The sequence below is a fragment of the Eucyclogobius newberryi genome, unplaced genomic scaffold (genome assembly GCF_026437365.1).
Source record: "Eucyclogobius newberryi isolate DKJ021-1_F unplaced genomic scaffold, fEucNew1.0.hap1 SCAF_11, whole genome shotgun sequence".
Lineage (NCBI taxonomy): Eukaryota > Metazoa > Chordata > Actinopteri > Gobiiformes > Gobiidae > Eucyclogobius > Eucyclogobius newberryi.
The window spans coordinates 18378441-18390370 of NW_027315735.1; the positions used below are offsets into that span (position 1 = coordinate 18378441).

At 40.3% G+C, this 11930-nt stretch overlaps 2 protein-coding genes across 3 annotated transcripts in view; both read left to right on the plus strand.

Moving 5' to 3' along the window:
• tmem35 (transmembrane protein 35) overlaps positions 1-942 on the plus strand; it is a 1902-nt gene extending 960 nt beyond the window's left edge. Inside the window, exon 2 of the mRNA XM_072436721.1 lies at positions 1-942. This exon is cut by the window's left edge and continues 106 nt beyond it. Within this exon, the coding sequence (XP_072292822.1) occupies positions 1-260 (260 nt within the window). The 3' untranslated portion in view covers positions 261-942.
• Positions 943-1504: 562 nt separating this feature from the next.
• Positions 1505-9418, plus strand: cenpi (centromere protein I). 2 transcript variants are annotated; one of them, XM_072436742.1, is made up of 20 exons: positions 1505-1770; positions 2117-2254; positions 2343-2461; positions 2893-3000; positions 3203-3251; positions 3331-3377; positions 3451-3540; positions 3621-3737; positions 3912-4055; positions 4530-4650; positions 4884-4978; positions 5052-5169; positions 5296-5360; positions 5459-5568; positions 6611-6746; positions 6826-6950; positions 7267-7315; positions 7600-7815; positions 8408-8449; positions 9167-9418. In XM_072436742.1, exons 1-20 carry the CDS (start codon positions 1599-1601, stop codon positions 9305-9307), a joined length of 2202 nt encoding a protein of 733 aa, XP_072292843.1. In that variant the 5' UTR covers positions 1505-1598; the 3' UTR covers positions 9308-9418. The 2 variants fall into 2 exon arrangements, with proteins under 2 accessions (XP_072292843.1, XP_072292832.1); XM_072436731.1 differs by having other exon boundaries at positions 7597-7815; positions 9167-9417.
• Positions 9419-11930: the final 2512 nt, after the last annotated feature.

The window sequence follows — 11930 nt, forward strand, 5'->3', positions numbered from 1 at the left end:
GAGTGGTGCTGACCTTGGTGCCAGGAAAGCCAAAGGATGTAGCTAACTTCATGCTTCTGCTGGTCATGCTGGCAGTTCTCTTCTTCCATCAACTTGTTGGAGACCCTCTGAAAAGATATGCCCACGCTTTAGTTTTTGGTATTCTCCTCACTTGTCGACTTCTTATTGCTCGTCAAAGTGAGGACCGGCCAGAGAGAGAGGACAGCCGTGAAGAACAGTACCTTAACGAACAGGAAAAAAACAAAGTCAAACAGTCTTAAGCTTGACTTCCATTGCCATCAAAGCCACAAAAATGCGCACTTATGCGCCTTTATGCATTGGATCATTGGATTGGAATAATTAAATTTTTAAGGATATGTTTACAGCAAACAACTGCAACTGAACACAATACTTGAGCCATCAAAATCTGAATCTCTTTCATTTGCCTAGTGTGAAAAATGATCCGTCTATACATGTTCTACATCAGTGGTTCTCAAACTGCTATGTGGCCTCCTTCAGGTGGTACACGGATTCCCCCGCAATGTAATTAATTGGTCAATTTAATACACAATTTTGTCTTCCTTTGGGTTAGTCCTTATTTAGAACTTTATTGCAATTGTGTCCTATTTTTGGACTTGATTTATCCCTAACTAGTTTAGTCCTAGAATAGTGGTTAGACCTTGACTGGATCTGGTTGTACTTGGAAGGCCACATATTTCCTGAGATGGTACTTGGTGTGAATAGTTTGAGAACCACAGTTCTACCTGTGGATAGTCCACAGACATCATAGTGTGCACCCATTGCTGATCCTGTCAGTTGACTGTATTTAGTCCATCTTTTCTACCCCTCGCATTATGTGTCAAATTGAAATTGTATCAGCTTTAATGGAAACATTTTTGAAGTCAACTCTGTGTTTTCTATGTTATATTTCCGACCAAGAAATAATAAAGAGATAATTTTTCAGTCTGCATTCATCTTAATTCCTTTAGGCTAATAAACTGGGTCATGTTTAGAGTAAGGAATAGCTGTAAACTGACAGTTGTGCTGTCTCACCCATAGATACACATGTCTCACATTTGCTGCTCGCTTGTGCAGCAGAACCAACCTTTTTATCTGATTATGGGTGATGCTCCTTTGTTTTTAATGTCTCTTAAATGATAAATATTTTTAATGTCTTTGAATACTTTTTTTTTCAATATTTCTTTTAGCAAAGTTATATGAGACAATACACTTTTAACTTTCTAAAATACATAAAACTAACGTTTGAAGATTCAAAAATATTCTGTAAATTCTAGATTTAAAAATAAACCATTTGGAATTGACTGACTCATCTGATATTTCATGTGATTGTGAATTCAGAATGTATATCTTTTGGAAAAGTATACACATTCTACATTGAAAGACATTTGTTTTATTCGATTTTTTGTTAAACGCAAATTCCCATTCATAACAAAGCCGCGTTATTTTCCGGGAGACAGGAAATGAACTACGATTCCCACCATGCAACGGATACAGAGTACGCATGCGCAGAGAAAACGGTCGCGCGGAGGATTTGAGTTCCGTTTGAATGGCCGAGTGACGCAAAGCAAACTTAAAAATGTGTTTTTAGCAATGTAGAGATGGCAGCGAAACTAAATGTGTCGGGAGCCTCGGATTCAGATCAGTCTTCTGCAAGTGACCAATCTGCGTCGAACCGCAGCATCAGCAGAAGTCTGAGACTCTTAGAGAAAGAAAGAAGGAAAAACGAGGCGGAGGACTCGTTTAGTCTGGCCCTGAAGTACTTTACCGAGGGTAAGACGTGTAAACAGGATCTATACCGGGGATACGGCTTCATGTAACGTCATAACTGTACGGCTGCACTTGTGTTTGTTTACCATCAGTGCGTTAGCTTAGCAGGGGTTGTTTACATCTATGTTTTTACCATAACCGCACTAAGACTAGAGCTTTGTTTACCATTGTCATTGTGCTTCGTGTAGCAGCCTGTTCCAGTGCTTCACAAAGAGTTTTCAATGGGACGATTTTACACTTATTACATAACCTATTGCCTTAAAGTACTTTTTGAAGTACTCTGTTATGCTGTGGTGCACAGTAGTACACTGTATTTGACCCTTTCTTACCCTCTTCTCCTCCAAATCAGTTAAATCTGGGACTCCAGTTGTGGGAAACGATGATTTTGAGAAGAATCTGGTGTGTGTGGAGAAGGTGGGCCACAGTAAGGGGCTCCATCCAGAGGCAGTATCTACAATGCTGGAGTTTGCGATGAGCTGCCGCATGGGTAAGCTTTGTTTAAACGACTATAAATGCTTCTTGTTCCCACAAAACATGTTCATTTGTTCCTTCAATGGGATGATTTGTGTTTTAAGGAACATCTCCGTGTACTCGAGTACTGAAGTGCCTGCTTCCCTCCAGCACAGTCCCTCAGGAGGCTGTTGTTCGGGCTGTGGTTTGGCTGGGAATTAGTAAACTATCTGTCAGCACACAGGTAACAATGACCAAATCACTTTACAGACTTTGATTTGACATTAGCTTACATAGTTCGTTAGAAAACATGGCAATTACTGGGGACTACCAAGTGTAGACTACCAAGTTAATTTAAAACTAGGGTCCCGTTGCTAGGGCGACAGTGGTTCAGAGCGCTCCCAAAAATGGTCAGTTTCATCAGCGCTGACCAGTGCATACTGTTGTGTCCTTGGGCAAGACACTTCCTGAACACTTAACCAGTGTTACACATGTAACAATGGATAGAAATGAGCCGGTTGACAAACTTTTATGTTCATTAACATGCATTTGTCCCATTATATTAAATGTATTCGTAAAATGTTAAAAGTGACTTCAATTTGTTGAGATCGAGCCACAAGTGCTTTATGGGAATGCATTTTCTACATCTCATTCTTTTGCATTTTTCCTGTCTAGATTCTGTTTGTGAAGTGGGTGCTGACGATGTTTGACCTGATCGATGCAAAGGATCAGCTCCGGGCCATTTATGGCTTCATCTTTAACTTTGTGACGGATGAAAATCTGGTATGGAATACATTTTGACTTTCTATTTTGTAACCAATCCAAGCAATTCTTTGTGTAACTGTTCAAATGATGTTGTCACCTGTGCAACTAACTGACAATTATAAAGGGTTTGAGTAGTTAGAGTCATATACTTACTTGCATTATAAATACAACTTTGATATATTTCTCTTATAATACAATCAATGAAATCATATCTTTTTAGTGCCCATTCATATGCCATCTACTATACCTATTGACCAGAAAAGAAAGTGGTAAGTTGTACTTAATATGTATTTAATTATTCATTATTATTACAATTTCAGAAATGTAATCAATTAATACTTATTGCAGTGCGGGTTTTCCGAGTTCGAAAACTTCTAGAGCTGCAGTCAAAACTGGTAAACTTTTTTTTACGCAGTTATTTGTGGTAATTGTTCTGTGCTAATTGTTTTTTTCTCTGCTCTGCTTCAGGGAAGGCAGCCTTTCCTCCTGCATTTACTTTCTCTTTATAAAGTGTTTTGCCCTGAGTTGGTGACTCTCTCAATCCCATCACGAATGAAGGTTTGTACATAAAGCAAAGAGGTTTGTGGATCATTATTTTATTTTCTAATATTTAACATTGTTACTCTGTTCTGTTTCAGACTGGTTTTAAAAACCACAATTCTCCGTGGAAATCTGCACTTGTTGGTGTCCAGAAGAGAAATGGCTCTCAAGTTGCTCCCAGTATCGGCCCATCAGTGTCTACGTCTCGAAAAAGGGTATGTGGTTTGCACGGGCTCATGTCCTTACACTGATCCATGTCCAGCATTTGTATAAGTTCACTCACTGTAGCACTGTTCCCATCCAGCTTCAAATCTAACACACACTTTTGATAAAGAATAGTGCATTTCCTCCTTCAGCTTTATTTGAGATGTTTTTTGTGACTTTTCTAGAAACTTGCCCACATGGACCTGCCTGCGCTGGCGCCTGCTGCCAATAAACAGACTTTGTCAGAGTCTTCTCTCAGCAGAAAATTGGTGCCTTTGGTGCAGATACAGTCATTTGCTCAGCTGCTGGAAAATATACACCAACTAGAGGTAATCAGATAGAGAAGTGGCTTCAGTTGGTTTCTATGTCCTAATGGTACAAAGCTGTGTTGAATTCTTTCAACCACATGGTGGTGCTATTCAACTGATTCAAGACACGCCTTACGCTACCAAAATAATAAAGTAATTGAAGAGACACTTAAATATGCAAATATAAATATTTCAAGAAAATGCATATCAAACTATCATGCCTCTTACATTATGCAATAATACTATTAGCTCAGGTAACATTTTTATTATTTTAATCAGTTCTGGAGAATTTACATTTAAGATATCAAAATATCATGTTATTTTGTACCATTTGTTTGCTAGTTATTACAGAAATAACATTTGGCTCCAAGCAAAGGTCATCACTCAGGTTTCAGACTTGGTTTTATCTGGTTAATATAAAATGTCCCACGCGCTTCCAGTGGTGTTTGAGTTTTAAAAACATGTATCAAGATGTATGGTTTCCTCTTTCCCCAGTTGCCTGCTCAGATGGGCTCACTTTTGGGCTCCGGTTTGGCTCTGCAGTACCTAGACTGTTTACAGGATGAGTCTGCCCTCCTACGCTTGAACTTCTGGCTTGGTTATGCTCTCCACGAAGGTAAGGGGAAAAGAGGAAAGGCCCTACAAAACGACTGTGACAGCTTCTTTTAGGTGCACAGCCCAAAACCAGAGCTGACCCTTTACTGAACCTCTTGGCTCTGTGCTTAGATGACATATCAAAGAGTCTTCTTTCTCAGAAGGATTTAAACAGGCTCTGGAAGGAGGTTCTGAATTTGAAATTGTGTTTTTCCCCCCTCCTCATCTATATTTCTTTTTTTTTTGTCTCGTAAGAATTCCTGTTCTTCAATGATGGAGGAGCAAACCAGAATTCAGAAGAGGCCCAGCAGTTTTTAGACAAATTACTCTCCACACAGCATTTCCTTCAGGTGAGTTGCATTTCACTCAATATCAGTGACCTCTTAATTTACTGTAGTGAGTAGCTATAACTATGGGTGACAGGAAAGCTTTTCCAGCACGGAGGCGTTTCTGTACAAATTTCTTAATGTTTGGGACGGAGCCCTGATGCGACCACAGATCCTGGGTCTTATGAGTAACATTCCAGTTGTTCCAAGTTCACGTAAGTGGCACTCCTTCCATACAACTTAACCAATTATCTCCATTTATTATTTTGAATGTCTACATGTTTGAGTTTGAATAGTGGCCAATGCGTGGGTAGAAATGTAAATAATGTACTCTTTTACAGAAATTGGGCGACTTCTGTTTGAGCCTCTCATGCAGCTTTTCTTTACCTCCAACTTATTTTTCAAGGTAAGGTTTTTAATACATACAATTTATTTGAGGCACAACACAGCGAGCAGTTTTAATTTGTGTCTTGGTGGGTGTGACTGTTCCGGGTCTGGATTTAGTGTGGATTGATGGAGTGTCTCAACAATATGCTGTTAAAATGGCTGACTTGGCACTCTGTTTATGCCTTGGAGGACGACTTGGACATCAGCCTGAATAGTCAAACATCTATGTAAGTGCTTTTTAATATAAAAAAAATATATACATACATTTATAATAAAAACATTAACATGTGTGTGTAATATATATATATATATATATATATATATATATATATATATATATATATATATATATATATATATATATATATATATATATATATATATATATATATAAGTAATTATATTTTAGAGTATAGATTTTATCAAGGATCATTGGTATAGTAATATGTTTTCTTCTGTAGCGTCCGGTGGCTTTTATAGAAGTGCAAGCAGACTTGGGGTGTTCATCAGTAATTAGTGGACAACATTTGCACACAAAAGTGAAAAACTCCTGTGTGAGTTTCGAACCCGGGTCTTCCACATGAAAGGTGCCCGCCTAACCTAATGACCTCCTGTAAACGATGCTGAATGGATAAATAAGCTCGACCAATTCATTAATACAAATTAGCTCTCTTAAATACTTGTTAAAATACTGCTTGTATTTCTAACTATAACGTTTAATCTTTAGAAATGTGAACAGAGCCTTAGCTACAAACAAAGACTTGCCTCTAAAAGATAGTTTTTAAGTCTGTTTGTTGAAACTTGGCGCTGCTGTTTCTTCACTTCTCTGCTGAACATCCACTGAGCATGCTCAGTGTGGTTTGAGCATAGAATCCAGGGGTTTGAGGCTGTGTGGTCCTCAGAGCTCATGCGCAGTCCTCCTAAAGAAGCTGCTGTCCACTCTGGTTCTAAAAGCTCATGTTAGAGAGCGGAGCATAAATGGACCTCTGAACACGGTCATAGAATGAAGAGGGACGGGAGAAGAAGAACCAAGCTTCCCGTGCAGTATTGCTCAGCGGTCTGTAGAGGCCACAAAAATACTTTAGCCAAGCTTCAGCAGCAGAAGTGAAGGGAAAACTGGCTTAGATATATTTTGGATCAATCGTGTCATTTTGGACAGTTCTACTGTGACCCATGAGGGTGATGGCATTCACAATGACTTTTCAAACAAAACATTGAAATGTCAGGGCAACCTTTAACAGTTCCTTGACTTTGTGATCTGTGTTTCAGAAACATTACGTTGTCAGGGTTTAAGAACTCTGTGATGGAGCTTGTACATTTTGTGGGTCGGCTTGCCTCTGTGGGACTTCAGGTTGAAGGCTGTCACTCGCTCCTCCTCAGCTTTATTTTGGACTTCTATGAAACGGTAGGTCATTTTACAGTGAGTATTTGAGCATGTGCAGTTTTTATTCTGATCTTGTGTGTTTTGTATTGAATTTCTGCAGGTTTGTGACATGTTTCTGAAATATGAACTTCCTCTGGTGGTGATGCCCCCACCTGGTGTTTTTTACCCTGCACTGTTTGCCACTGACCCTGTGAGCGTTGACAGACTGGCCTACATCATGTACAGGTGGGCTACAGCTTTCAATAAGGCGGCATTCGGGCCTAAATACAACCCCAGCACATTTAATGGCATATGTCTTACTCATTCATTTTTAATGGCAGAACAGAGCGTGATTGCACTTACATGTAATGCATGATTTATGATCATGACAAACTAAGATGCATTACACTGAAGTCATCTACTGCTTTATACAACTCAGAGTTGAGTAAGGCAAATGTACCCGTTATAGACTAATTGTCTTTATGTTTACAAAGAAGTACATGATCGATGTAAAGTTTGATCAGAAATGCAAGATTGATGAATTTCATTGTTTTCTGGACAGATATAAGATGAACCTGGCATCAGCCAAGAATCAGGAGAAACAATCAGAGGTGAGTGTCAACGTCAGCTCTTTTCTGTGTCGATTGTATATTTATGTCTGCCTCATTCCCTAAGCTCTTTGTATTATTACGAAATACCCTTTATTGATTTATTGAAAAACAAAACCTCAGCAGTAGAGAATATGCCACACTAAATAATTCGCATGAATAAATGTCTCAACAACACAACACGATACTCCTTTAGACATTACATTTGCTGTTTTATTAATTGTAAATGAAACTTCCGACCGTATCTCTGATTTCCTTTTGTTAACATCTCTTTCATTTTCTAGCAGGCCTTCCACATCAACCGACAAACGTTTCGTGAGTTTAATCACTATGTGGTGCTGATGGTGAATTGCCTCTGGAACTCAAAGATATTTGAGTCTGGGATGGGCATAGAGCTTAGCAACAAGCTGCTCCTGAGAAGCAACGTCCCCAACTACACGGAGAGCTTTGACCTGGTCCACCACCCTGCCTTTCTGAGCTACGCCGTGGACTTTCACCAGCAGGTAAGCACAGGCGGTCTACATTATGGTGTGAACGACATGTATTTGCGCGGTTTTATTAGTAAAAAAGCGACTAGGAATGTGTAGTTCATGACACAAATGAAACAAGGGGCTGTCGGGTTTAATGAGTACAAATGGCCCAGTTGCAACATGAGCCTTGTCTTCTAAAAACACACACACACAAAAAACTAAATCTGACCAAACTTATCTAAGCCCTTTTGTCAACTTTATTATAGTCCAGCCCCAAATCAGAATGGATTCAGATTGTAGTTTTCCCGCAGTCGAATGTTTATTAAAAATGTATGAGACAGATTTTATGTTGGCTTTATACTGAGCCACCGACATCTGTAAGAATGGTTTTATCCCTCTCGCTGTACACTGGTTAAAAGACAAATGTGTCATTAATGTCTTTTTCATTCAAAATACATTAATAAAGAAAGGGAGTGTTTTATTAATGGAGGCGGCAGGAGATGGTGGTTTTCGTCATGTTTAATATTACAAGTGCATGTCTTTTTTTTTTTGGACGCAACTTCCTGCAGTGATTCTTTGAGATTGACTGGTGGGCAAATCATTTATCGACGTTTTCTTTTTTCAGTGTTGGCCCAAGAGAAAGAATATGGACCTTAATTCCATAAAGGTACTATTCATCTTTTATTTTTGTATGTGTTGCGCTAAAATAGTCCTAGAACAATAATACCAACATGCATACACCAATTCAAATTAGTTTATTGTTCTATGTTACAATTAAGATAAGATAAGATAATCCTTTATTGTCCACACAAGGGGAAATTTTGTTGTTACAACGCAGTAGAAACAGGAGGAAAGGACAGATTATAGGAAGTTTCAAAAAAAAACCTCTTATAACCAAAACTCCTCTCCTATCTTAATAGGGAATGGAGGGGGGGGAAATAAAATAGACAAAATAAAAATAAGATAATAAAATAATGATAATAATAATAATAATAATAATAAAGTAAAAATAGCTAGCATAAGACTAGGTAATACCAATAGTAAGTAAGTAAACAAAATAAAACAAAGAAAAGCACTCTTATTTACATCAGTTGTATACACATGAATATGGCCTTAATTGCTTGTGCGTATGACAGTAATTGCACATGAATATGACGGTATTGCACATGGTTGAATCAGTATTTCACATGTTCAGGGCTAGCAGTGTTTGTTGTAGAGTCTGACAGCAACAGGAAGGAAGGACCTGCGAAACCTCTCCTTCACGCAATTGTATTCTATATTGCATCAGAACGAGTATAAGACCACATAGTAATATTAAAGACACTACAGTTTTAATGATGGTATTGTAATAACAGTCTAACATGGAGTCTTTTCGTTTTTGCAGCAATCTAAGCCCCGGGGTTGGTACCTGGAGTTCCTCTTCTCCCAGGGATTCGACGGCCTTAAACACTTTGTTGAGAGTAACATCAGCTGGCAGGTGGCAAGAGGCGGCCAGGGAGAAGGCGTGTCCACACAGACGCGGTAGAGACACGGCCTAGAGGAGAGACAACCCGCTCCAGATTTGAGAGACTTGTACATTTTTCTAACCACTTGCTATTTATCTGGGTATATGTTGTAAATAGGCTTTTCTTTTTTTGTCTTAACAGTGGATATGCTCTGTCCCTGATAGTGGGCGCATGTACTGTCACTAAAGAAAAAACGTATCTGTTAATTACGACAGATGTACTAGATGTATGTCTCTTTGTCTTCACCACAAAACAAATGAGATTGAAACTACTCAATTTTAGTTTTTTTTAGCTTCCCGTAACCTGTTGTAGCTCCATAATCGTGTCTTCTTGTCTCTTGCACTTTTTAAAATAAAATTGGTGTAAGATTTTAAAGGACATAAATTGTACATTTTACTGCTTTGGCATCTACACCTTTTAATAACCTTGTATCTGCTTCAGCAATGTCCCATAATGTCTAACATGATTGGACTGTACTTTTCAGACAAACGGTTGTCGTCCTAAAAGTAAGGTCCAATTGGCATACATTTTTCTTGCATAAAATCAACACTATATGTTTATACTTTGTGTTGTAATTTATTGCGAACTGTTGTTGCTATAATGTTGACAGAAAAAAGGAAAAAATAAGGCATCATTGCAGTTATTACATGTAAACTTAAATTCACCAACCATGTCCCACTGTATCACACAAATTGTCACACTCTTTTACACAGGGCAGTCACAGGGTCTTAAAAGCAGTAAAACGTATTGAATGGGGGCCATTTTTTCTTAAAAGCATACATTTCAAATATAATGATGCTAAACGATCTTGCTTCTTGTATTTGTTGTAGGAATGTTTTCATATTTATGTTTTATGATTAAATTTTACCCTCTCACCTACTGTACGTTGGATGTCTGAGCAGTACAGTATTATTGTTGCATTAAAATCCTCATAAAATGTCCCATAATTATATTAGAATGGTATAAGGTTGCAGTTAATCTTTACAAATATATGCTGCATCACATCATAATACATTAATATTCGATTGAATTCAGTTTTGCAGCTTAAAATAACTAAATAAATCTTTAATGTGTAGTTTTCCGCTCTCACAGTAGTCGCATTACATTTAAACATCTTTTAATAGGTCTTAACTTTTACCTGACCAAACCTGGAGCTACCTTGCTACAAATTCAGGTGGTCACCCTACTAAGAGTGCCAGCCAAGTATCAAGGGAAAACTGACCAGTGAGGGAGCCAATGAATACACATCATTTAACAAATCTTTCTTTTAATTAATAACATAACATAACAACATAACGGTGCAACACAAAGCAACATTTCCATGTCCAAAACTGACCACCTTTATCATCACCCGGACAGTTTGCGTTGGCACACTTCCCTGCCCCCTCCTCCTCCCCCGGGCAGCGCTCCCTTGACGCATCCCAAGTTTCCCTCTCTCCTCTCTCTTCCTCTCCTCCTCTCCTCCTCTCCTTCTCTCCTTCTCTCCTTCTCTCTCCCTCTCTCCTCTCCTCTCCCCCTCTCTTCTCTCTCCTCTCTCCTTCTCTCTCCTCTCCCCCTCTCCTCCTCTCTCCTCTCCTTCTCTCTCTCCTCTCTCTCCTCTCCCCCTCTCTCCTCTCTCCTTCTCTCCTCTCTTCTCCTCTCTCTCCTCTCCCCCTCTCTTCTCTCTCCTCTCTCTCCTCCTCTCTCCTCTCCCCCTCTCTTCTCTCTCCTCTCTCCTTCTCTCTCCTTCTCTCCTTCTCTCTCTCCTCTCTCTCCTCTCCCCCTCTCTTCTCTCTCCTCTCTCCTTCTCTCCTCTCTTCTCCTCTCTCTCCTCTCTCTCCTCTCCCCCTCTCTTCTCTCTCCTCTCTCTCCTCCTCTCTCCTCTCCCCCTCTCTTCTCTCTCCTCTCTCTCCTCCTCTCTCCTCTCCCCCTCTCTTCTCTCTCCTCTCCCCCTCTCTCCGCTCCTCTCTCTCCTCCTCTCTCCTCCTCTCTCCTCTCTCTCCTCTCTCCTCTCTCCTTCTCTCCTCTCTCCTCTCTCCTCTCTCCTTCTCTCCTTCTCTCCTTCTCTCCTCTCTCCTCCTCGCCTCCCTTCACTTTCTGGGCGCAGTGATCGCAGTCACTCGCAGGCTCCGGATGAGACTGTTGCGGATGTAAGCGCGCGCGCGGAGCCGCCTCTCACTGATGTGAAGCCCTCAGACGGAGACACGTATCCGCGCTGCCGCTTTGCCCTCTTCACTTTTTGGCTCTCCGGGGTCCATCCATCGCGGTCGTGCTCGGGAGTAGTAGCTCTTTACGGCCAAACATCCACGCGCCACGTGCGAGTTCTCCGCCCGGAACCTGAAGATCTGCCGCGGGGGAAATCCGAGGTAAGCCTGGAATATAAAAAAAAAAACCCGCCTCGCTTTTTACGCGGAGATGCGCTTTTGGCTTTAATCCCGTTGCCGAGGTTCAGGACAAAAGTAACGGGGTCGACAGCGTGACAGTGGGTCAAGATTGAAGCGTCCCTCGAGCCCCTTCGTGTGATCTGACGGTGCCCTGACCGTATGCGCCGCTTTGGTCATAGTTTGGCACAATGTCATCCTTGAGACGGTCGTGGGCATGAGCGCTTTGTGCAGGCAAAGATGCTCAACTCGGCAATTTGTGTTCTATGTATGTATTTGAAAC

Coding starts and splice junctions, on each gene's coding strand:
- cenpi (XM_072436731.1), top strand. CDS start 1,599: ATGGCAGCGAAACTAAATGTGTCGGGAGCCTCGGATTCAGATCAGTCT. Junction 4,651..4,883: donor TGGTTATGCTCTCCACGAAG/GTAAGGGGAAAA, acceptor TTGTCTCGTAAG/AATTCCTGTTCTTCAATGAT. Junction 5,569..6,610: donor CTGAATAGTCAAACATCTAT/GTAAGTGCTTTT, acceptor TCTGTGTTTCAG/AAACATTACGTTGTCAGGGT.